Below are 26,205 nucleotides of genomic sequence, written 5' to 3'. Positions count from 1 at the left end.
TGCATCTCCCCTTTGCTCCACAGACCAACGAGTGGAACAAGAATGATGACCGGCTGCTACAGGCTGTGGAGAATGGAGATGCGGAGAAGGTGGCCTCCCTGCTGGGCAAGAAGGGGGCCAGTGCCACCAAGCAGGACAGCGAGGGCAAGACCGCGTAAGCTAAAAAGATTGGTTTCTAACTGGAGTGATTCTGGCTTCTCGAGAGTGTTCTCTGGAGTCCTTGGGATCCACAAGGGAACTTCACAAATGCCTTGAAGGAGACTTTGTGAAATTACTGTCCTCCCCCATTCCTACCTCTCATGTTAAGATGTGTAAGAGGATATTTTCATCTGGCTCCTGTCTCTTCAAGTTCCAAACTGCACACTGACCTTTACCTTGGGTGGCTATATTTGTTTTCAGGTGTAACCAAAGATTACACCAGAGACGAAATAGCACCAGGATTGCAACCAGTTGACAGGTAGGAAAGGAATTCTGTCCTACATTCGAAACAGCATAAAAGAGGGTAATTTTTTCATAACCCTCCAACCTTACTATTTTTAGTGTTGTGTTTTTTTTAAACCCCTTCCTTAATGTAGATCAGTAATTACATGAATAGCGTGAATTTTGCATTATAGTTCGCCATCTGTGGTACTCTTGCCTGCCACAGTTAGAGTCATAGATTTGAGAGAGAGAGAGAGAGAGAGAGAGAGAGAGAGAGACAGTGTGTATTTGTATCCACCCTTACTCTGGTCACACTGCGGAGAGATCATTGACTTTGTAGCTAAATAGACTTCTAATCTGGACTTCATCACTTGTGAATTGTGTAACCTTTGAATCTTAATTTATCCCATTTAAATTGAAGATGATAATCTTTAACCACAAGGGTAGTTATGAATATGAAACAAGGTCCTGCCTGTGGTTAGGCACCTCCAGAAGCAGGTTCTGAGACAAAGATTTGCGTGTGAGCTGTTTCTCTAGCCAGTGCTCCCAGGAGCACACAGGCAAGGCCTGAACCCACGTGGTTTGTTACTGACGGGCTACTGCTGTGGGCGGCTGGAACCCAGTCCTGCTAAGACCTCTGGGAGTCTCTTTAGACTCAGAGGAGGGGTTGGCCAACTCTGGCCCGCAGTCTGTCTTTGTAAATAAAGTTGCAGTGGGATGGAGCCAAATCCATTTATTGAGCACTGGCCTTGGCTACTTCTGCACTGCAAAGGCAGATTTGAGGAGTTGAGGCAAAGACCATGGCTTACAAATCCTAACATATTAACTCTCTGGCCCCTTGCAGAACTAGTTTTCTTACCCCAGGTTTAGAGTATGCCTCAAAGTTATCTGACCCAAGGGGTAAGGAAACTGGGGTATCTATTCCTAATCACTTGTCCCTCCGAGGTTGAGTGCTCCTCCTAGGGCCCATAATGCTCATGCGCAGAACAAGTCCAAGAGGTTATAAAAGGGGCACCTGTAGCTATAGATAGCATAAGTAAAGAGCTAGCAGTGGCCCCCCAGTAGGTACTTGATAAATCTAGTTCCCTTTCCTTCTTATCCTAAACAAGTGGTTCTCAGTTCTGGCAGCTCCCGCCTGAGAATCACCTGGGGTACTTTAAGAACGTTTTGATGCCATGCGCACTCCAGATGTTCAGAAACATTTTGTCTATGCAGAGGCCCAGGAATCAATATTTTTATTATCTTTTTATTTATGTATTTATTTTTAGATTTTATCATTTGACAGAGAGAGAGCACAAGCAGGGGGAGCAGCAGAGGGAGAGGGAGAAACAGACTCCCCGCTGAGCAAGGAGCTGGATTTGGGCCTTGATCCCAGGACCCTGGGATCACGACCTGAGCTGAAGGCAGATGCTTAACCGACTGAGCCACCCAGGTGCCCCGGGAATCCATATTTTTTAAAGCATCCCATGTAGGTTCGACCAGAGAGAACCATCATCTAGAAACTAGATTGACTCTAGGTTGATTGATTGATAGATAGTGAGAATAAAGGGCAAATTTTCAGAAGATTGAGCATCACATTTTAGCAAATTCTGTCAATGAAAACCTCTTCCTGGAACCCACTGAATCCCATAGCGTAGACACTAGTTTTATTGTTTGGGGAGCCACAAGATAGCCTACAGAGCTATGCTCTGTCTAGGGAGCAGGCTAGTTCATATGCAAGGGGAAGAGGGAAGTGTTCTCACTCAGATTAGAGTCTGGTCTTCTAGGGGCCGGGCTGGTCCTCTCCGCCAAAGCCCCCAGGTTGAGCTCCCCACCATCAGCCTCCATTTGACATCCCAACTTTGCAGAGGCCGGTCTCTCGGGTGTGGGGTCCAGGGCTATAATCCTGGTGGATTCTGACATGGCAGGCAGGTGGGCTTTAGTTGTTGCCTGATAATCGTATTGAGTGAGTTGCCTACCCAACCTTATATAATTCTTGGTTCTTAACCGTCTTGCAGTCTAGATTGTAATTTCCTTGACAAAAGGGACTGTTACCTTCTAGTTCATCCCTATAATTAAATCATCTAGCCCACTGCTCAGCTTATAGATACTCAAAAAATATTTGTCTAATGCGTTAATTACCCTTTTCCCAGCATGCCACACTTGGAGTCGATGCTTTCTGAGCCACAGTGGCAGAGACCATGCTCCTAAACCTGCCATGAGATTTTTGGTGCGGGGACTGCTTCTTGTCCCACTCTAGAGCTCTCTGGGCTCCTGCCACTCGCAGCTCAACTTGGCAGATGCCTGCGCAAGACAGCCTTTTACAGCCCTCCCAGAAAGGTGGGAGCTAGATGTTTCCGATAGTTTTGTCCAAGACAGCCCTCACTAAAATGAAGATGGAAAACCTAGGTCAGCGGCTGAGCCACAATTGTGATCACCTTAATAAATTTGTACCTTTTGTTAATAAGACATTTATTATGGGTGGAGTAGATGGCCAGGCAGTTAATGGCTCTCTCTTTTTGTTGTGGGAAAATATATATAACATCAACCTTACCGTTTTAACCACTTTCAAGTACACATTTCATTGACATTAAGTACATTCACTGTGTTGCACAACCATCATCATTTAGTTCCAGAAATTTTTCATCATCCCAAAAGGAAACCTTGTACTCCCTAAGCAGTGACCCCCCTCAGCCCTGGCAACCACTAATCTTGCTTTCTGTCTCTGTGAATTTGCCTATTCTGGATATTTAATATAAATAGAATCATACTGCTGGGCCCCTTGTCTGTGTTGTTGTTGTTGTTTTTTTTCACTGAGCGTAAGGTTTTCAGAGTTCATCCTTGCTGCAGCACGATCAGTTCTTCATTCTATTATCTTTGCATGGGAGAAATGCATACAGCAGTTACACCAAAATCACCCCCTCCACTTGGCAGGTGGTAAAACCAAGGCTCACGTGATCTAGCTCTCCCTGAATTAACCCCAGAACCAGTTCTACCCTTGCCTTTGTACTTACAAGTCTGCCATTTTTTGCTTTGATGACTCCTGTGTAGAAAGTTAGAAGAACTATGAAAAACAAGGAAGAGAAGGTCATTATTTTTTCAGGGGAAGATTTTTCATAAATAATCATCTGTTAACATTTAATTTTTCTGCTTGGAATATTCTTTATGATGATTAAAGTTATTAAGTGATAACTGTAAGGGTTTAATTGTCAGAGGCACCGCAGAGTTAATCTACCTGGCTGCATAGTTTCATTCAGATCTAGTAGTTTTGGTGTTCAGAATAAGGGGTGCTCTGGGGATGGACACCATGGCCCCTGCCCCTTTGGTATCATGGAATCATGCAAGGCCCAGAGCGCTGTTGTTAACAGGAGCCCCAAGCAGTGTTGTCCCCTTGGCTCCTGTCCTCTCTGGAGGTCTGCACTTCCGTATTTGGGTTAGTCTAATCCGTGCTTTCCTGCCCGAGTGTAGGTGTGTCTCCCTCCCATTTGAAGACTTTTCTCGAGCTGTGGAGACTTTTCCTTTGTCCTGTACCATTCTCTCCACATGCATCGATTGGTTGCAAACTAGTAACTTCCTCGGAGCCGTCCTGAGTCCGTGACAGAGCAAGGTAGCGCGTCCCCTCTGCTGAAGCTCTTGGCTACACCAGCCCTGTGGAGCTTGCAGGCCCAGCATTTGTTGGCGGACGTGTACAGAGTGGTAGGCAGTTGTCTCTAAAGGGTAAGGCCAGTCACACACACAGTTAGGTCCTTGCCTCATTCTCTGCCTACTCGTTTGGGTTTACTCTTTGACTTACCCACCTCCCTGTCAAATTAGGCTGGAGGCCTCTTTTCTAGCAAACTCTTATAGTAACCCACTTTGTAATTCTGTTTAGTAATGGACAACATTTCCCTCTTGCCTGACAACCTGCAGTCCCGATTTGGGCTCTCCGGCCCTCCCACTGGCCCTGCCATTACTTCATCGAATGTTTTCTTGCCCTGCCTTCTCCGGGAGACGGGGCTGTTGGCTCCCTCCTCTCCCCTCATGTTTGCCCAGGTTCGGTGTCCAGTCCAGAAGACCTCCTCTCTGATGTTCTCAGTCCTTTTAAAATTTTTCTTCTCTTTGAAATACCGGAATCTTGATTTACAACTTGACATGTTGTTCTTGTTCCTTCAGTACAATAACAGAAAAGTCTGTACAGCTTAAAAAAGACTTCTGTTTTCTGAAAGGCTTGAATCCCTTATAACACAGCAAGCTCCCTGAAGACAAGGATCACGTGATTTTTGTTGTGTTGGGGTCTCCCACAGTTCCAGGCAGAGAAGAGGCATTCAGTCAGTATTTGTGGATGTGCCTTTTCGGCATAACAGTTATGGAGAAGACACTCTTTGTTAGTGATACCTCATGGGGAAATTAATTAGGAGTGGATTAACTTGGGGTTCAAGAGGAAAATAACCATCCTGGTGAATGTCACAACCTGACGCTTCTCTTGTCCCTGCTTCCAGTGCAATCTAGAGAGAGAAATACTCAGCCTTTACTACCTGGAGAACCAGATGACCCAGAAAAATCCCAAGAATGAGGTGGCAAAGGCCACCATCTTGGTGGACATTCTCCAGAAGCCTCCATAACCCAAGGTCAATAACCAGAAGGGGTGGTTTGGTAATTCTTCAGACTTTTAGTTTCTTTCTGCCACATTTCCTTGAGGGAAAGATAAGAAACTTTGAAAATTTTCTGCCTCTAAAACTGATCAGAGAGGGGTTAAAAAAAAATTGAAAGCAATTGAATGACTGGAATTCTTTTAGAAACAAGTAAGAAGGGTGCTGTCTGGGGTCAGAAGAGAACAAAATAGAGCAAGGCAGAGAATTATAGCTGCAGCCTGTGTTTATGGGGTCAGGCTTGGCTTCCCTTGACCCATCTGTTCTCTTTCCATGGTGGAGGTGAGGATGTGGAAAGATATCATTGCCCTAAAACCTCGTACCATAGAACAGTCTAATTGTTTCCAGATGCTTTCCCCTACATTTAGATGTGCATTTAATTAAAGTTATGTATGTTTGCCTTAGGAACAACCAGACTAAATAAAATCACTGCTGGGACTATAGTATTTGAAGAAATACCACCCAGGCATGTGTGTATAGACATTTATAGATGTGTGTGTGTGTGCGCGCGTGCGTGTGTGTGTGTATATATATATATGTTTGTGTGTATATATATATGTATATGGTGTGCATACATAGTCTACATTTCAGAAACCTGATCTTTCTGTTTTGAAAACAAAAACTTGTGCTAGTGTTTTTAGATGACTCCATGGAACTTAAATATAAAATAGGGGAGGTAGTCTTTGACTTCTGCAGATCAGTACAATAAAGGGCTTCTGTGTCTGGAGGCTGGTTGTACTCTTTTCCTGTTTTCTCAGGGTAGGGATATAGCAGTTTGGTCTTAGAAATCAAGTCAGGCTGTCTGGGCTGCTTTCTCCAGCTCTCACAGGGCTGCCAAACCAATTTACCTAAAATTATACTACGTACTTGATGTGTAACCACAGCCTCCTTCCCTGGGAAATTACCTTCCAGGCAAAATCACCCTACGTCTTTCGTAAAACCTGTTGGTATTTGACAGAGGGATAAACTGAAGGATTTAATTGCTCTATTGCAAATCCACTTTGCTTTTGGTCACATAGATTTTTGAAGGTGATAAAACTTGTGTTCCTACCTTGCAACTGTGCCCAAGTGTTTGTTTAATTAATCTACCAGTTGGGAGGTACTCCCTTCCCTGCATGTAGAATGTTCCAAACTCTTGTAAGCATATACAAAAGAAGGAGGAAATAGGGACTTAGCCCACAAAATGCATAGCATCTAGCTGAGAAGACAAGACCAGTGCAAGCTCTGGAGGATGATTAAGTGCCAAAATATAAAATACTAACTGTAAGGGGTTCAAGCTGGGGAGAGATGGTGCATCACCGGAGTAGCCAAGAACTGCTTTCTGCCTGAGGTGTGATGTCAGGTGGTCTTGAAAAGTGGACGGGGCAGATTGGGGTTAGTATGGGGGGCAAGGAGGACAGTGTAGGTGTTGATCATAGCGTGAATAGAGCCTATCCCACATTGAAAAGAAAAGCAATGACACCACAGTTACAGTTTCCTTCCCTTCTCCAAGAGCTTATTGGAGTTTCAGGTCAGTGGTTCTCAACTTCAGTCCCATTAGAATCACCTGGACAGCTTTGAAAATGCTGGTGTCACCCTCAGAGACACCTATGTAATTGGTTTGAGGTTTGGTAGGTATGGGGTTTTTTAAAGCACCCAGGTGACTTGAATGGCCGGCCAAATTGAGAACTCCTGTATTTGAACAACCCCAGGTTCCCGACAGGCTTCACCTAGTGAGGGGTTCCAGGTGGGCTGAGGAAAGCCCAGGGACCCCAGCATGCACACATGTACATATATGTATACATAATGCTTGTGCACAAAATAAAATGGCAAATTTGGGCTTAAGGTAAATTATGTTAAAGTAACATAAGATACCGGGTTTTTAGAGAGAAATAGTGTTGTGTGTTAAAGCTGAGCAGATCTTACTGCAAAATTGTGCTTTAGAAGGAAGACTTGAAACTATAGTATTACAAATTGATGAGAATAGGAAGTTTTGGAATTTAGATTTGGAAATTAAGAACTGCATTGACAGGGGTGCCTGGCTGGCTCAGTTGGTGGAGAATATGACTCTTGATGTCAGGGTTTTGAGGTCGAGCCCCACGTTGGGTGTAGAGATTACTTAACAATCTTAAAAAAACAAAAAAAACCAACATTGATCAAGAATGGGTGGGATCACAGGATTTTTCAGTTTAAAACTTTTCAGAGCTGGGTTGAGGATATTGAGAATGAAGGACTTCAGGCACACAGATGGGTCATTGTGGCTCAAGGTTGAGGCAGTCTGGCTTTACCCTTCCCTCCAGTTCTCTGGCCATGTCCTCCTTCGGCTGGACCGACCTCCACTCGCAGAGATCAGGAGAGCCTGGGAAATGTGGTTCTGTGTGATAGAGAGCAGAGCAGGCACGGATGGGCAGGAATCTCAGTGCATGCAGTGACCTCCACCCATTCTAAACCCGAATGGGGGCGGGGAGAGGGTGTGAAGGGAGGGACAGGGCACCTGGAGCAGAAGGCTCTCACGCAGACAGCAGCCTGGCAGCTTACAGGTTGAGGCCCGTAAGAGCACGTAGCGTGTGTTTGGCCTTGAGAAACACTTGTGCTTTCTCACCTGGGGCCCTGAAATTCACACCTTCCAAAATTCCACCACCACCGCTCATCCACCAAGTCTGGGTACCATTCAGGGCCCCGTTTTATGAAGCCTTTCTTAATTTCCAAAGTGGCTGAGCTTGCTCTGGCTGTTGGATTTGATGGGTCTTGGTTACCTATGTACTTAGCTTATCGCTGTTATTAGACTATGAGGATTAGAGCTCGATCTTACCCAATTAATTAGAAAGGAGTTGCTATTAATCATGTTAATATTGCATGTCCCACCACCGGGCTAGGGGCTTTTACATGTGTCATTCATTCAACGAACCGTTCATTCTTTCACCTATTTTAAAGACCATGTCAATTTCCCATAGATTTTTCTCCTAGGGTGCTCTCAGTCACCCTGGAGTAATTTATGAGCAGAAAGTGTGCGTCAGAAAGCTTCAGGAATTAGTGCAAATCACCCCCATTCTGTGGCTCTAGGTTCTAGAGTCTGGGGGTCTTTCATGAATACAAGAGACAGATCATTGTCCTCATGTAGATTTCATAATGCCCAAGTGCTATTTCCAGACCACGTTTATGAAACCAAACAATCCTGAAGGAAAAGAGCCAATGCTCAGCTTAAATGTCATGGGGTTTCTTAGCTCTGAGTATGTGGTCTTTCATCTCAGCGTTCCCCACCGCCTTCCCCACCCTGTCCCCAGGAGAGCTCTGTCCCCGAAGCAGCACTGCTGATTGTAGGCGCTTAAAGGACAGTAATCCTATTTTTACACCCTTTATTTTCTTTATGCCAATCACCTTTTATTGTATCTATCTGAAACAGTTAGCGGGAGAAGGCAACCTGTGTTGTCATTCCTCAAACTTTCTGCCCCATCGGTTGCTAACAGAAGCAGTGAGCAGGTCCCTGTAGGAGCTGCTTCTGAAATGGCTGGGAGCCACGTAGCCACCGCCCTCCTCTGCCTATGGGGATTTCTCTCTGGGCCCGTGGAGTTGATCCCTGAGATCGAGTAGAATTCCGGTTTTCAAGGCTTTTATAACTAGACTCTATTAGACAGTCCTGCCTTCCTAACCCTCAGATTATAATCTGAAATGGGGATCCAGATCTTGTAGGATTAAGGATTATCCCACTGTAATATCTCGTGTGAGCTAAGCCCCGTTTGATTGTATGGACCAGATGAGTAAACTGAGGGCGGTGAATCTGAATCCGTTTGTTGTGCCATACTTGGGGATGGCAGAGTGGAGACCCAAACCAAAGAATACTGACTTTGAGTTCATACTTCTTCCTACCGTGCGGATGTCCTAAAAATGGAATACGTATCAGAATCACCTGGGAGGGGGTTGTTAAAACACATTGCTGCCTCCACCCTGGAGTCTGGACAGGATCCTAAGAATTTGTATTTCTAACAAATACATCTGGGTGATCCTGATGTTGCTGTTCTGTGGACCATGCTTTGAGAATCACAGCACGATACGATGTTGGGAAGCAAAAATCAAGCTTCTATTAATGTAAGTTTTAAGAACTTACAACTTGAGAAAAACAGGGTCATGCCAGTTTATGTGGGTGCCTTGGTTTAGGGAAACTCAGAACTTCAGACTGGAAAAGCAAACTCAAAACTAAAGATTTGCATTATCAAAAAAAAAAAAAAAATCACGTCTACATGCCAGGGAAATTGCAATAGGCAAGACAAAAGTCTGCCCTCGTGGAAAGTATGGTCCCCTGGGACAGACAACACATGCTTCTTTAATGTGATTATCAGGTGCGTTGAAAAGAATGAAGAGGCCAGAGGCCGTGTTGAGTAAACTTGGAAAAGGAGGGCCTCTCTGATCAGGCCCCTTCACTGGAGCAGATTGCTGAATGGAGTGAGAGTTTGAACCATGCACTTTTCTGGAGCTGTTGTCCTGGGGGAGGGAACAGTAAGGCAAAGGCCCTGAGTTGGGAGAGTGCTTAATGTGCCCAGTGAACAGGGAGAGAGCTACAGGGTGAGGTAGAAATGGAAGCCAGGCCTCCTCAGGTAAAGCCTGGTGGGTCGGGGGAAGGACTTGGGATAACATCCTAATTCTGAATACTTAGCTTCCTTGATTTAATATGATTTAGTGTCCTTTCTTCCCTCTCCAGAAAAAAGTCTTATCAAAAGAAAGCAAGTAAAGGATAGGCGATTTTAGGTGTTTGGGAGATGTTGAAGCTCTGTAGGGGGATAGAAAGCTGAAATGTTTCTGAACCTCACTGACCCCAGCAACCCCTCTCTGGGAAATAAAGGGTTTTTTTTTTTTTAATATATTTTTAAAGATTTTATTTATTTATTTGACAGAGAGAGACACAGCGAGAGAGGGAACACAACAAGCAGGGGGAGTGGGAGAGGGAGAAGCAGACCCTTGATGAGCAAGGAGCCCGATGTGGGGCAATAAAGGGTTTTAAAAGGAAAGGAGGAGATGTGGCTTTATTCGGAAGAAACTGCTGTTTGAGCCAGGGCAGTGAATTCAAGTCCTGCTCTTTTACATATTTTTACTAACCTCTCTGAGCCTCAGTGTCTTCATCTGTGAAATGAGCATATTGGATCAGCCTTTCCTTTTGGAATCTTCTAACACTCTGGGACTCTGGGTGTGGCTAGTGCTGGTAAGGTTTGCTGTGTGGTCGTTTCTTTGTGTGGGCATGATGGTTTGCTTGATTTAAGGAGTGAAAATTGGTATCAGAGGGCTGAATGAGGTGGCCAGCCTGTTGCATTCTTGACCTGACTCTGCCAGCCCCTCGGGATCGGGAGCTGGGGTCGCAGTGAAGGGCAGCATTTGGGTTTGAGAGAAGTTTTCTATGAATGAATACACTGAAAAAAATCAGAGTCTTTCTAAAAGGAGCCTTGTGAGTTTGTATTTCCTCCAAATATATGTTTCAGCTGGCAGTCAGAAACCAGAAGAATTGTTTATTACTCTGGAAGATGGAAGGAACTTTCCAGGCCATCACTCATGGGCTTCTGAATAGCAACAGCTCAAATCCCCTTCGGGTTAAGAGCCTTGAGAAATATTCCAGCCTTGTTCCGAGGCATTTATTTCGGGAAGGTTTGCACGACTCGCTGAGTGCTTTTGTAGGAAATGCAAACTCCGTTGCAGGCTGTGTTTGCTTCAGCGCTGAGATCACATTCCCAGCCGTGGGAGAGCACTCGTAACCCAAATCTGCCCCAGTGAGGAGCCTGTATTGCTTTTTTGGCCAAATACTTCCATGTTTTTTTTAAAGATTTTATTTATTTATTTGAGAGAGAGAGAATGAGAGATAGCACGAGAGGGAAGAGGGTCAGAGGGAGAAGCAGACTCCCTGCTGAGCAGGGAGCCCGATGTGGGACTCGATCCCGGGACTCCAGGATCATGACCTGAGCCGAAGGCAGTCGCTTAACCGACTGAGCCACCCAGGCACCCACTTCCATGTTTTTTTTAAGTTTCAACTTTGTTTTTTAAAGAGCAGCACAGCCGGTAAGTTGTACTGTTTCATAGTTGGCGAGTGATTTAACAAATAGTGCGAGTTCTCAGCACGGTGATAAAGGGCCAGCCTCGCAGGCAGAATGCCTTGGTTAGTTCCCCTGCTCGGTAGTGCTGGGTCTTAGGGCAAGTTACTGAACTCCTCGGCGCCTCCGTTTCGGTCCTCCTCTGGAAATGGGGATGATAATAGTTATCCGCCCCCTAGGCTGGCTGGGGGACTTAATGAGTTAAAGCAGAACTCATTGTGGAGGGCAGGGGTGCCCCAGGGAGAGAGAAAGAGAGATCAGGAGTCACAAAACTCTTAAGCACCGAAACCTTGGGAACTTTCCAAGTGACAAACGCAGAGAAATTCCTAATATCAATAAGCAGCAAAGGGATCAAAGTGGTATTATGTAAATCTTCAGGCTGCTCTATTTGTGCCCCTTTCAGTTACTTCTCTGTGCAAGGGCCCAGCTGAGTTTTAGAAGCAACACTAAACATTCCCTATTATAATGAAACTTAAAACAACGTAGATTCCTTTTTTGTGAAACATACCCACGAGATTGGTTTTAAGGCTGACGGGATCATATCTTCACAAGAACTTTGAAACAATGGGTAATGTGGTAAAAATGATGGTGTGAGGTTCTTAACTTGTCCTCCACTTAGAGCAGGGGTTCTCCAACTTGAAATGTGCACGTGAATCAGCTGGAAAGTTGTAGAACACAGCTTTGGATTCAGGAGATGTGGGCTGGGGACCGAGAGCCTGCATTTCAAATGAGCTCCTGGTCCACGGACTTGACTCTGCGTAGCCCAGACTTAGGCTCTCGAAGGGCCGACACTTCAGCTACACTGGAATCTGGAGAGCCTACCCTGCTGTGTCCCTGGGCAGTGACGAGTGTCCCTGTCCCTGGGCCGGGGGTCAGAGGAGCGAGTAGAAGATTTTTATACCCTTCCCTCCTCGACAGAATTCTTGACCGATCTGAAGACAGAAACAAACCAACATAATCTCTCTCCTAAGATTTCTTGCTATATAGAATCTTGAGTGACATTTCTTGTCTTCAAAAGGAAAGGCCACCCTTTTTTTAAATGAGGAGTAAAAGCCCACATGGAGACAAAGCCAAAGGATATTCCGAATTTGTTTTGCATTCACTCTCTCATATTCCTCTAAGGGGAAATTTCAGCTGATAATTAACTGAAATAACTACTTCAGAGGGTTCATTAAGAAAGACTTAAACGTGGCTTCTCTGGAAAATTTAGGTTGTAATTAAATTCTCATCTCTTAAATTAAAATTTGCCAGACAGTAGCAAGTCTTGGCTAGAATGTGGAAAGATTGGAGCCCTCCTGCATTGTCACTGGCATTGTGAAATGGTACTGCTGCTTTCAGAACTAGCCCACAGCTCCTCAGAGAGCTCAGCATGGGTGCCACTGGCCCAGCATTTCCACTCCTAGGTGTCTGCCCACTAGAATTGAAAACTGGTGTCCGCACAAAGATTTGCAGAGGAATGCTCTAGCAGCATGAACCCAAATGTCCATAACCATCCAATCAATAAAGAAAACGTGACCTATCCATACAACGGAGTATTTTTAAGGAAGGAATACAGATACATGCTGCAACGTGGATGAACCTTGAAAACATGCTAAATGAAAGAAGCCAGACATAAAAGACCACATATTATATATGATTCTATGTTTGTGAAACGTCCAGAATAGGCAGATCCATAGAGCCAGAAAGTAGGTTAGTGATGGCCGGGCTCGGGGGGGGACATGGGAATAGGAGTGACTCCTAATGGGTATGTGGATTTTTTTAGGGCAGTAAAAATGTTCTGGAATTAGATAGTGATGTTAGTTGCACAACTTTGTGAATATACCGAAAACAATCGAATTGTACACTCTAAGATGGTTTTATGGTATATGAATTATATCTCAATAAAAAGATTAAAATCTCATGTTTTCTCAGTCTTTAATTTGTTTTAATAGAATTATATTTTAGCATTATACATTTGTCTTTAGTGGTTTATCAGAGTTTCTCAACCTGGGCACTATTGACATTTTGACATATTGACATTATAGACATTTTGGACTAGATAATTATCTTGAGGAGCTGTCCCGTGCATTGTAGGTTGTTTAGCAGCATCTCTGGCCTTCACACATTAGATGCCAGTAGAATATGCCCACCGCCCACCACCCACCCCGTGAATAATCAAAAATATCTCCAGACATTGCCAAATGTCGCTACGGTAGGGCAAAATCACCCCAAGTTAAGAACCACTGGTTTATCTTGAGACTTCCTACTAAAAGCCAAGATCCGTGAGGGCTTTGTTTCATTTGCCACGTGTTTCTCAGTGCTTAGAACAGTGTCTGGCACATAAGTGCCCTGGTATCATAGTGTAAATATGAGTGAATTGATATATTTAGCTATAGCAATACTTATAAAAATACACAACTATGGAAATATGAAAACTATCCCATACTCGGGTTAGCTCCAATGCCCGAGAATTATTTTTTTAATTTTTTAAATTTTTTAAAAGATTTTATTTATTTGTGAGAGAGAGAATGAGAGATAGCACGAGAAGGAAGAGGGTCAGAGGGAGAAGCAGACTCCCCGCCGAGCAGGGAGCCCGATGTGGGACTCGATCCCGGGACTCCAGGATCATGACCTGAGCCGAAGGCAGTCGCTTAACCGACTGAGCCACCCAGGCGCCCCAATGCCCGAGGATTAACTTTGTCAAGACTGTTGTGGGGTGAGGGGTGGCATTAACCTATAGTACTTTGCCTCCCCACCCGCCCCCCCACCTCGCCCAGATCTGCAAACTCTCTTTAGAGGTGTTTTCTTTTACTAGCCATCCGGGACACAGGACATTAGAGGCCACCAAACATGCTCTTCATTAGTTGTGTGCTGACTGGGGGCACCGTTTGCTCCCTAAGCCTTTGGTAACCCCAAGGTGCCCACCTGCAATCCAGACGGGGTGGCCGCCAACCCACCAGTCACCTGGATGGCCACCACCTAGGATGCCTACATTTATCAGTCACTGCATAAGAAAAGAAACCTACTCACTGTCATTTACAAATCCAGGTTCTGCCAGTGACTAATCATGTTTTTCCACCCAACCGAACCCAACTTCTCACTTGAGTATCTTATTAAAAGTTGGCCCTGCTTTTTGTTCTCATTCAGAGGTTAAATGCTAATGACTGACTCACTGCTGCCAAATCCTGCTTTGAGGATTATCACTTCCGTGAAAGGTGCCAGAATGTTAGCAGCTCAAGAGTGAGGTTCAGACAAAGCTAGTCTTGGATGGCTTTTTTTGTCGTCTACAACTTTGTTCTGAGTTTCCATTCCGTGGAGAGGCACGTCGGTTTTATTCTTTCCCTTTCCTTCTTCATTTCCTAAGCAGCGTTGGTTCTGATTTAACTTCTGCTAGCCTGTCTTTTCTGAACATTGAAACAAATCCTTTTATTAAGCGACACATCCTGGACTCTCAGCCTTGCCTTCTGTTGGTGAGGCTATAACAATTGGTGGGGGTTTTTTTGGCGGGGGGGGGGCGGCATTTACCATGTGCTTCACATTTTGCTAAGTGCTTTTACATGTAAGTCATTTATTCCTCACAGCCCATTTTACAGATGTGGAAACTGAGGAGATACGGAGACCTCTTGCCCAAGATCACACACAAATAAATGGCAAAGCACAGATTAAAACCCACTTAGTCTGAGCCCTTAAATATTACATGTCTTACCTCCCCAATATCACATTTTTTGGTTATACTTTCTTATCTGACTGCATATATTTGTCATTCCTCTAAGCTTAAGAAAAGCTCTAATGTTAGGGTTGTTTTTTTTTTTTTTTTTTTTTAAGATTTTATTTATTTATTTGAGAGACAGAGAACATGAGAGGGAAGAGGGCCAGAGAGAGAAGCAGACTCCCCGCCGAGCAGGGAGCCCGACACGGGACTCGATCCCAGGACTCCAGGATCATGACCTGAGCCGAAGGCAGTCGCTTAACCAACTGAGCCACCCAGGCACCCAGGGTTTTTTTTTTATTTTTCAAAATCATCGCTATTAGGAATTTCTGAAGTTAAAAACCTTAAAATGACTTGTCCGAATTAAATACACAACAATAACAACAATATCATTTTCCCATCTTGCCCTTCTGCACAATGGCGTTTACTCCACTCCTGATTAAGAACTTCTTTCTAGGGGTGCCTGGGTGGTTCAGTTGGTTAGGCGACTGCCTTTGGCTCAGGTCATGATCCTGGAGTCCCAGGATGGAGTCCCGCATCGGGCTCCCTGCTCAGCGGGAAGCCTGCTTCTCCCTCTGACCCTCCCCCTCTCATGTACTCTCTCTCTCTCTCTCTCATTCTCGCTTTCTCAAATAAATAAATAAATAAATAAATCTATAAAATAAAAACTTTCTAGGCACAGGGATGGGGGAATGAGAGAAAGAAGACAGGGCTCTATCTTCTAGCCGCTTTCTCTCTGAGGAGGATTAACACGATGACATAGCTCTTTTTGCTGGTCGTTGGTTGCTGTTCAAGTGTAAGGCAACTAGTTCTCAGTGCTGCCGTGTATAAGAGATGGGTTGTTGGGTTGCTGACAAACTCATGTCATTGTCCAATCTGTGCCTTATTTCTCTTGCATTTGTACAGCTTGCATAAAAACAAGACAAAGCTAGGGGCACCTGGCTAGCTTAGTCGGTAGAGCATGTGACTGTTGGTTACCACTGAAGGTGGTGAGTTCAAGCCCCGTGTTAGGCATAGAGATTGCTAATAAAAATAAAAAATAAAATAAAACAAAGCTAAATCAGTACACTGATCATTTTGGTTTTCTTTTATGTGGTCGATGGTTTAGCAAACTCACATTACAGACCCTCTGTCCCAAGTTAGGTAGTAAAGTGATTTTCTGACAAATTCTATGGCAATGACACATTAGATAAAAGATAGGTTATTTTAAGGAGTTAGAGGGGTCAGTAGATACCAAAATAACTACATGTCTTGATGGTTATATTTCCTCTTTCTAAATCTAGCGCATAAATTATTTTATTGTGTAGTATAGAGTAGTATATATTGTATAGAGTCCTATATAGAATATATACAGAGAGAGTATAGAATATGGTATTGAAGATTTTACTAAACCTTCTTTTACTTCCAATTCACTACTGAAGAACCTTGTTATTGCACAGGAAATGTTCATAGAACTTATGAAGGCTTTCCCAGTTTGAGAACCTAGCTGTAGCATGTACAACTGTATGTGCTCATATGTGTTGTGGATAAGGTATTGGTTATTCTTTCAAGACCAAGTCCAGTTTAAAATCTGAATTTTAACATTTCTTTATTGCATGGTGGAGTATTCTGGACTGCATGTGGCTTTCACTCAAGTCCATTGTTTCTCTGATCCTTTGAGAGGTGTATTCTTGAACCTTTTAAAATGATTCCTACTTTGGCCTAACATTATATTTGAAAACTCTTTTAAAGTCCCATATCATATTCTGCATAACCAAAGTAATTTGGCACATTCTCCCATCAAAGCATTTTAGCCAAAATGCCCAAATATCTTGAGTAGTTAATTACATGTGGGGTGAAACATTTTTTTAAAAGCCCGAATTTGCCCTTGTAAATATTTAATCCAATAATATCCAGAGGAACCTAACAGTTCATCCTGAGGATGACCACACACAGAATACCCTGGTGTCACTGGTATCATTCAAGGTCCCAGTAGGAGACAGCACCCTCAGGATCATTGATGACCCTTTAGGAAAGGAACTATTTACGGATTTGTGGTCAGGATTAAACCAGCAGGGTTGGGAAAGCAGCCCTGGACCAGTAACAGTGGGAATCTGTTTCAACATTCTTTCCCCTCCTTCGTGCCCCTGCCCTCCCAACCTAAAGGGGCACAGAGAGAGAGTAGGTCCCAAAACCTAGAGAGAGCTGCAGCTGTAGTTTGGGGCAACTGGCCCCCAGAGCCGTGAACTTCATAGAGGAAGTAGAGGAAGGCCATGACGGCCAGTGCGTGGCCTGGCAGGGAAGGAGTAGAGAGGATAATGCCCTGAACTCTCTCTTCTCATCCTCCTATCTCTTGTAAGTGCCTCCCATTTGTAGAACTCAACCAGAAGGCAGAGGATAAGACAGCCCATTGGATGCAGTTCATAAAAGGTCTGCTTCTGGGGCCACTGACCCAGGGGATAAAAGTCGAAGGCAAATCTGGAGGGGCAAACAGATGATGCACAGCATTAGTAAATATTCCCTAAGAGCAAACTTACATGTCATGTTTCTTGGCTTTGTGTGCATTTCCTGGAAATACAAAATCAGAATGATGATACATAGTGGAATTCCTTGTCTGTCTGGAAAAATGAATTAGAAACTTCTGGCTAAAATGATCAATTCTTCCCTTTTCTGCTTTTCATGCTCATCCCCTTTCTCTGAGAAATACCTTGAAATCATGATAGATATAATTGAATCACAATAATTAAGAATGATTTTACCAGCTAAAAGCATGCAGTATAAAAGTACAAGCATGAATATCTGTCCTTATATAACCTGCTATTTCTAATTATTTGTACTTGGTTCATTTTATCTGTAATGGGTGAGTGCTGAAATTTTAGGTCATATATGAAGATAAAATTGTGAAAGGACTCTCATTGTTCTATTTTCTCAGTAGAGCCCAATATTCTGCAGGAGAAGAGGTGGAAGGAAAAAGTTATTCCCTGATCCAAACTGTAATGAAAGAGGGTAAACGAAGACACACACACACACACAACTTATTAAAGCATATGCAGTGAAACCTTAACTAATTGGAGCCCTCAATAAAATGTGTTATAGCCATCAAAGATGGGTTGATAGAAGGGCTTTTATTTTATTTTTTAATTTTTTTGAAAGATTTTATTGACAGACATAGCGAGAGAGGGAACACAAATAGGGGGAGTGGGAGAGGGAGAAGCAGGCTTCCCACGGAGCAGGGAGCCTGATGCAGGGCTCAATCCCAGGACCCTGGGATCATGACCTGAGCCGAAGGCAGATGCTTAACAACTGAGCCACCCAGGTGCCCCGAAGGGCTTTTATTTTAAAAAAGAAATGTCTAAGAAAGGTTCTATCATAGGATTGGATTTTGAACCCAACTTCCTAACACCTCAGTTCTTCTGCCTTGTTACAATTCTTGTTGTTACAATTCTTGTTAATGTTCTAAATAAAGATCCGTAGAATAGCATTGCACATTTGTCAGACTCCATCTATCAATATACAGCAGTAACTTACAATAATGCTTCCTTATCATGTGTGTCTGCAATTTCAACCCCCGGAAATGTGTGTAACCCAGAGACACTCCAAGAAGCCTCAGAGTAGAAAAAATACAAATAATACATGCACTGAGGGGTTAGTAACTAGAAGGGAAACCTGGAGAGCTTTCTGGAGTGCTAGTAGGAGATACAAGGAGGCCTTTTGGGTCTCTGGCCATGTTCTGTTTCCTTATATGAAGGTAAAGTGGGTATGTTCCATTTGTGGAAATTGAGCAGGCTATATAATTGTGATATGTGAAGTTTTCTTTATATATGTTGTACTTTATTTTTTTTAAAGATTTTTTATTTTATTTATTTATTTGACACAGAGAGAGAGAACACAAGCAGGGGGAACTGCAGGCAGAGGGAGAGGGAGGAACCCAACACAGGGCTTGATCCCAGGACTCCAGGATCATGACCTGAGCCAAAGGCAGACACTTAACCAACTGAGCCACCCAGGTGCCTCCTATATATGTTGTACTTTAACCAGAAGTTATATATCTATACACGTGTGTGTGTGTGCGCGCGCGCGCGCGTGCGCGCGTATATGCATGCTAATTACTAATCCTGGTACTTTTATCTTTGGCATAGGATAGGGCTGTCTTGTCCAGATAGTTTTGATTTAGTTCTCCCCTGGTCAAAGAAGATGGCAGAGTGAACATCTTAGAAGCAAACACACAGACATTAAGAAAAGAAGATAAATATGAATGAATATTAGGGCTTAATAATCTGGGGCTTTTAGATTAATAGCCTTGAAGGCAGAGGTCAATAATTGAGGCTCTTAGTGGTGACTTCATGTCATCAAGGGCAATTAAATTATGTAACATGCACTGTTACTAATGCCGAAAAAATTTTAGAAACCTTCCAGCCAGATCAGTTAAAAGAAACTTTGCTGCTTAAAGGTGAACTTCACTTACTGTAAATTAGTTTAGCCCAACAATGCTGAAAGCAGAGGTAATATTATACTGCCTTTATGGAGGTCCTTTTAGTTGAGTTGTATTTAACCAGAAATTCCATTTATACAAGTTACCACATTCCCAAGTCACTCCATATGATCCAATTTTGACCATACTGTGGAATCACCCACAAAGTCAATTTGGCTGTAAGGAAACATGACACATAAATGGATGCACAAATGCAGAAATAGTTGGTGTGATTAGAGCCAATTAAGCTAAAATAACAGAAGGTTGTTAGAGCTGGAGGAAACATCAGATATCCTCTGATGCAATCCCCACACTTTACAATAAAGGAAATTTAGGCTCAGAGAGGTAAGTTGACTTCCCAAAGATACAGAGCTAAGGTATGGCTGATTTGCAACCAGACCTGACGTGTCCTCCTTTGCTGATCTGTCCACCTTCACTCAGCCTCATGCTTCAGAGCAGAGGAGTGGGGTTTGAATTGGTGTAGGTCTTGGATTTGATATTTTGGTGTGACCCTGGACCCCAGTTATAAGTCCTGTCCTGTGAAAAAAACATAACCTGGGTGTTAATTCACAGGTAAGATGCCGCATGGCAAGTATCCTGAGAAAGCAACTCGCACAAATAGAACTGAGGCAGGGAAAGAAATGGAAGGCTCATTAACCTCCCTCTATAGGAAGGAGACCTTCCCAAGGTTTTTGGCCTTCTCAGCCTCTGGGCCTGAATGCCCAGTGGAATTGTGCTTTACTTCTGCCCACAGAAGTGCCCTTCACCCTTGGGTTCCCCAGGGATGATTGGTATGGCATTTGGATGTCATCCCTTCATTTAATGGCAAGTCTATACATGCCGAGCATGGTTTGATCTCCCCAGTGTCAGAGAATACTGGAGCCCAATTGTGGGCTTTCCTTAATGCTGTTTGCACCTGACCGGGTATAGACACCTGCCATCTAATGGAGACAGTGATAGGATTCACCTCCAAAAGCTATTAGAATGAAAAGAGATGATGTATAAAAGTGAGAAGATGGTTGGCACACACTAGCCACTAACAAAAGTTGTGTACAACTACTGTTATTCCGCTACAACACAACAGTGCATTTGACACTGATGTTGTCCAAGAACCGTGACCGTTGTTTGGCTTAGACTTCTCTTTATAGAGTAAGTTACTTAGAAATAATGGCTTTGGTGAAAGCCCTAGACAACAGAAAAAAATTGATAAATTACTTATTATTTAGGAACTGGTTCTATTTTGGACACTCTTGTTTCTTAAAGAGATGAATGATGTAGTTGGATCTTACCTCTTTCAAGCCTGGTCTGTAGGTTGGAAAACCTAAGATCTAGCTCCCACTCCATTACTTAATAAAAAGTGTCAATGAGCAAATTATCAGACCACTTGGAGCCTCAGCTTCCTCATCTTTAAAACGAGGTTGCTAATAATATCTCCTCAGGTCACGGAGCTTAAGTGAGAGAAAGTGTACATGAAGAGGCAAAAAGCATCATTGGAGATGAACTCCAAAGAGTGGAAATCTTAAGGCGATTGTGTTTACCTCTTTTTCAGCTTTCATCTTGCTGCTACGAAAGGGCATGTGGAATGCCTCAGGGTCATGGTGACACATGGCGTGGACGTGACTGCCCAAGATACTGCTGGTATGTGGTCTTTATTTCTTAAGTCAATAGGCCAGCACAAGAGTAGGTATCACAAAGGTGAGACATATTCATTGTGGAAAATTTCCAATCTACAGATACGCCAAAAGAAGAACCTAGAATCACCGCTAATGACTAGGCTCTGCCGTGATTTCATCATTTGTGCCTTTACAAGTGTTTTCATCATGTATGTGGTCAGTCAACTAGAAACTGTATGCTTCTTATTCCATATGTTAAAATACTATTTTCTAAGACTATATGTATGGACCTGGCAATATTTCTTAATTTTTGTTTTTACAAATCATCGTATGAGGTGATGAAATGCAGTGTGTTGTTTAGGAGCTCATTTTGTCAGCCAGCTGAGATGAGCTCTGTAGACAGAAGCCATGATCTTCATCTGGACCAGCTGCCCATGGTTCCCACCCCTTATCATGCTTCAGTGCATCTGAGTCACCTGGGACCTGGAGGTGGGGGAGGGAGGGAAAGAATGGAAGGAAAAAATAAACAGTATAGACACATACAACCCCCACACCTCTATACCATGCTCTGTCTTCTGAGATTCAGATTCCATTGTCTGAAGGTTGCCAGCCAACTGGCAGTTTTTATAAAGTCCCCAGGTGATTCTAATGTGAAGCCAGTGTTGATGACGAACACGGCAAACAGAGAGAGAAGAAAGTGTAGTCGTATCTTTTATGAACATTGTTCTACAGGAAGGAGTCCCTGGGATCTCCAGCCTGAGGTTCTGCCCCTGCTGGCCAGACCAAAGCAATTACTGATGGCTTTTCATTTCTCTGTTGTACTTCAGAACCTATGCCTTCTACAAGGCTTTTGTTAGTTTTTACTGGAATACGAAATCAGTCCATCCCGTAGTCTTTATCTAGGCTTTGCATTAATCCATAAAGGATCCCTTTTCCTCCCCCCAACACACTGGCCACCACAGAGTAGTTGTCTTGGACAGGGGAGGTCAGTCAGGTATTGTGAGAATGCTGTTAATACTCAAAATATGGTTGGAGGACCTTGTTTCAGAATTATTTTCAAAAAGTCTGTGGCATTATTTTTTTTAAATCTCAGTGTTAGGGGATCTTTATCCTTTGAGAACAGATTTGTTTTTTTAGGATAGGCCAAAAGCCACTTGAAGTTAAGTCAGGTAACTGAGGTATCAAACTGGTAAAACCATTTTTGGTCAAAAATAGAGAGTGATTGAAGTAACAGAATGCTTTTCCTGAGCAGTACCACAGAAAGCTCCAAAAGAAATACTTTGACAAATGTCAATACCAATGGAAGAATGGTTTCCTTAAGTGACTACCTTAAGGGAAATACTAATTTATGTTGCACTGATTAAAGTCATCCTTAATCCCAAGACCTAGTTATTTTGCTTGTTTTTAAAAGCTTATTGTCATTACCTTAAAAGTCATACCACATACAGGCAAGGGCAGTACGATTGGCTAAAGTACCCTTGATGAGAAGTATGTCATCATAAGTAGATGGAGTTTTCTGTCTAAGAGAGTCCTAATCTAAAGGAATTAGCTTAGAGTGAATAAATTAGATCTATAATACAGATTTGTTTCATTGCATTTGATGTTAAGAAATAGATTAGTCAGGGTCCTGAGATCAAGCCCCATATCGGACTCCATGCTCAGCGCAGAGTCTGCTTAAGACTCTCTCTCCCTCTCCCTCTCCCACCCCATGCACGTGCTCGCTTGCGTGCGCTGTCTCTCAAATAAAGAAATAAATCTTTAAGAAAAGAAATAGTTTAGTCAGGAGTCTAGTTATCTCTATCATAACCAAATATCTCTTCCCCTCTATCTTTTTGTTACAGGGAAAAATATGTTTCTCTAATGCTTATTGTAGAAAATTAAAGAAATACAGAAAACTATAGAGAAGCTAACCAGTGCTTCTGCTCTTTTCTTTTTTTAAGATTTTATTTATTTGAGAGAGAGAGTGCAAGCAGGAGGAGGGGCAGAGGGAGAGAATCCTTAAGCAGATTCCCGGCTGAGCATGGAGCCCATTGTGGGGATCAGTCCTAGGACCCTGAGATCATGACCCGAGTCAAAACCGACAGTCAGATGCTTAACCAACCAACTGAGCCACCCAGGCATCCCTACCAATGCTTCTACTCTTAACAAGAAGAGAAAACTTTTACTATTTTGCTACATTTCCTTCCAGATTTTTCCTGGCAGAGTTTTATATAGTTGAGATCACATTATATAATAAAGTCTACAGGCTGCCTTCTTCTTTTTTTTTTTTTTTTTAATGTTCCACCAGTATCATTTTGGACACTTAAAGCTCTAAGGTTTTTGTGCCACATAACACATTGGGTAGAGTCTGTACTTCCTACCAGAGCCCTAACTCAGTTTTTAAGAGTCTGATGAAGTGTCAGGCCTTGAGACCTGGACACCCCAGTGTAGTGCCCAGTGCCTTGATGGCTGAGATGACACCGCCCTCCAAGAAGCAACACCGGAGGGGACACTGCAGACCCATCCTATCTGCTCTCTGTGCCGGTCTGTGGGCACTGCCACACTCCATTTTTTTTTAACCCTGATTGAAATTGGTGGACTCCATGGCACTATGTGGGCAGAGAACATTGTCCAAACATTCAGTGACGTAAAAATGGCTTAGAGATGCCAGTCACTTCTCTCCCCACTAACATTTTTTTAGCAGTGAGGGTAGCACTTTGGTCTTCGGGCTTACTGTTTTATTTTTGTCTGAATGAGGCACTGGCTTCTCATGATTTCTTGAAAGCATGCAAAGAGAATGTAGGAACAACAGAAGGAAAAAGCTGCAAGGAAAATGTGCATAGAGATGTTGTGTTATTTAGAACAACAACACTCCTCAGATTTTGTCCTTCACAACAAACAAGGTCAATGCAATGGCTTTTACTGCCCATGCCTGTGTCCTTCCAGTTGCTTTATCACCTACCCCCATCTTTCTCTCTCACGAGAGCACAGCACAGGGGCACCTGGGGTGATTCAGTCGGTTAAGTGTCTCCTGGGGTCCTGGTATCAAGCCCCTCATCAGGCTCCCTGCTCAGTGGGGTCCCTGCTTCTCCCTCTCCCTCTGTGCTCTCTCTCTCTCAAATAAATAAGTAAAATCTTTAAAGAAGGAAGGAAGGAGGGAGGGGGGGAAGGAAGGAAGGAAAGAAAGACAGAGACAGAGAAAGGAAGAAAGAAAGAAGGAAGGAAGGGAAGGAAGTAAAGGAAGGAAGGAAGAAAGAAAAGCACAGTCCATTAGTCACCATGCCTCAGTTGACCATCATTCATCCAAAACATCTTTTATGGTGGTTAAGGGATGAATTAAATGGCTCGGCTCTTAGAGGTGTTGTCTTTTTAGTAAACCTACTTAAATATTGCCACATTATTACTGAGGAATGGCCAACCTCAGTCCAAACACCCACTGAGAACTGATACAGAAATCTGTTAACCATATATCATACTGCCCTGTAGAATTTTTGGAAAAAAACTGCTTTCAAAATATACTACACTGACCCTTTTTATTAGATTTATCCACCAAGGCTACAGGATGACTGAACTGGTGTAATTTCCTATTTTTAAAACCAGTGACTAGATTTAAAAAGAGGTTTTGAGAAGCAAAGGGTTTTTAGCATCTATTTTTTTTTTCCACAACTATCTTTCCACATGAAATGTTTGGAAGTCTGACCAGAGAATTTTTATGGATGCTTTACAAGCACTCTTATGAGCAAATCACTGTCAGAAGATAAGGCCTTGGGTATGGTTCCAGTACCACAGTCACATCATTTTATTTATTTTTTAAAATTTTTTTTAAAGATTTTATTTATTTATTTGACAGAGAAAGACACAGCCAGAGAGGGAACACAAGCAGGGGGAGTGGGAGAGGGAGAAGCAGGCTTCCCGCCGAGCAGGGAGCCCTGTGCGGGGCTCGATCCCAGGACCCCGGGATCACGACCTGAGCCGAAGGCAGACGCTTAATGACTGAGTCACCCGGGCGCCCCGGGTCACATCATTTTAGATGAATGCCCATTGAGGCTTCAGCGCCATGGTCAGTGTGGGCGTCCCAGGGCCCACGACACCGTGAGGGCTCCCTCCGTCTGGCTCCTAGATGATCACGATTATTGCTACTTCACCCACAACACCTTTATTATCTTTTACACATGAGACTTTTGAAAAGGTTTCACATCTTTATTTATGTTTTTTACAGTCACCAGGCCAGCTGCTTTCATTGTACAAATCAGAAAAAGAGAACCCAAAGACTGGTAGAAGCTCATGGCTTACGTTTTTGGTTTTGGCGGTTTCCCCCCCAATTCTTTACTTGCCTGTCTGCCGACCACCACCACACGGGTGTGTCGTGGTCACGTAGGAAAGCCCGCTCCTAAGCCCACGGCGCCATCTCTGAGCTGGACCTACGTTATTTGTCTCGCATCTTTTATTTTGCTTGCTCTGGTTCTTCACTGACGTAGGGATTGGCATTTCTGTCTGTTTCTTTAGAAAGCACTTCTCCCAGATAAATAGTAAAATTGACTTCTAGGCTGTTTTTGAGAGTGGGGAGTGGTGGTGCCTGCATTTAGCGCCCTGGAGGATGAGGCAGGATTGAACAGAAGCATTAACAAAAGATTGAAGAAGACCAAAGGATCTTCTGTTTGTTATCAGGGGTTTTCTGAAGCATCAGCTTTCAGACACCCTCTCTTCGTGAGTGTATACGTTTGATGCAATGACAGGATACTGGAGTAAGAGTGGCTGAAACAAATAGAATTTTCTCTCTCTCAGTTGAAAGCCCCAAATCGGTGTGGCAGCTCAGCTCCACGCTGTGAGAGATACAGACCCCTGTTGCTCCACCATCCCGGGTGTGGCTGTGGTCCTCAAAGCCCAAGGCAGCTTCCCCTGAATCTGCGCCCCAACGGCCACAAGGGGGAGGGGCAGGCACAGCCCACGAATGACACACACTTAGATCTCATTGGATAGAGTGTGTCTGTGGCCACGCTCGACTTTCTGGGAAGCTGGGAACTCTGAGCAGCAACGTGTCCAGTTAAAAATATCGAAGGTTTTGTTACACAAGGAGGTAGGGACAGAGATTGGAGGATAATGTGCATTTTGTATCTCACACCCATATGTTAAATTTTCTCTGATCCCTTTGCACACTTAACCTTCAAAATAAAACGTCTTTTCTCACAGAAGAGAGACTTAGGAGAGTGAGAACTGGGGTATGGAAACATCAGAATGCATAGTCCTCGGAAGGAGGAATGCTTGAGAACCCTTACTTTTCTCTGGGGTTTCTAAGGGCTGGCTTAATTTTTGTTTTGATTTCTAGGTGAACTTCCATTCCTTTATGCCCCCTAATCCCACTCAAATTTGATAGCATGTAAAGACACAAAAGGTAATA

At 43.5% G+C, this 26,205-nt stretch overlaps 1 protein-coding gene across 5 annotated transcripts in view; it reads left to right on the top strand.

Moving 5' to 3' along the window:
- The window catches only part of RAI14 (retinoic acid induced 14), a 62,052-nt gene that overhangs the window by 8,542 nt on the left and 27,305 nt on the right, over positions 1–26,205 (top strand). For all 5 annotated transcript variants that reach the window (XM_028098005.2, XM_028098004.2, XM_088023715.1 and 2 more), the window contains 2 exons: positions 24–154; positions 20,765–20,853. In XM_028098005.2, coding sequence (XP_027953806.1) covers positions 24–154; positions 20,765–20,853 — 220 coding nt within the window. The remainder of the gene's footprint in view (positions 1–23; positions 155–20,764; positions 20,854–26,205) is intronic.

This window comes from Eumetopias jubatus, unplaced genomic scaffold, assembly GCF_037043125.1.
Source record: "Eumetopias jubatus isolate StellerSeaLion01/CBP00866 unplaced genomic scaffold, mEumJub1_p1.0 scaffold_5, whole genome shotgun sequence".
NCBI classification, from domain to species: Eukaryota; Metazoa; Chordata; class Mammalia; order Carnivora; family Otariidae; genus Eumetopias; species Eumetopias jubatus.
The sequence above is the reverse complement of the archived record's forward strand: the minus strand, read 5'-3'. Positions and strand labels throughout refer to the sequence as shown.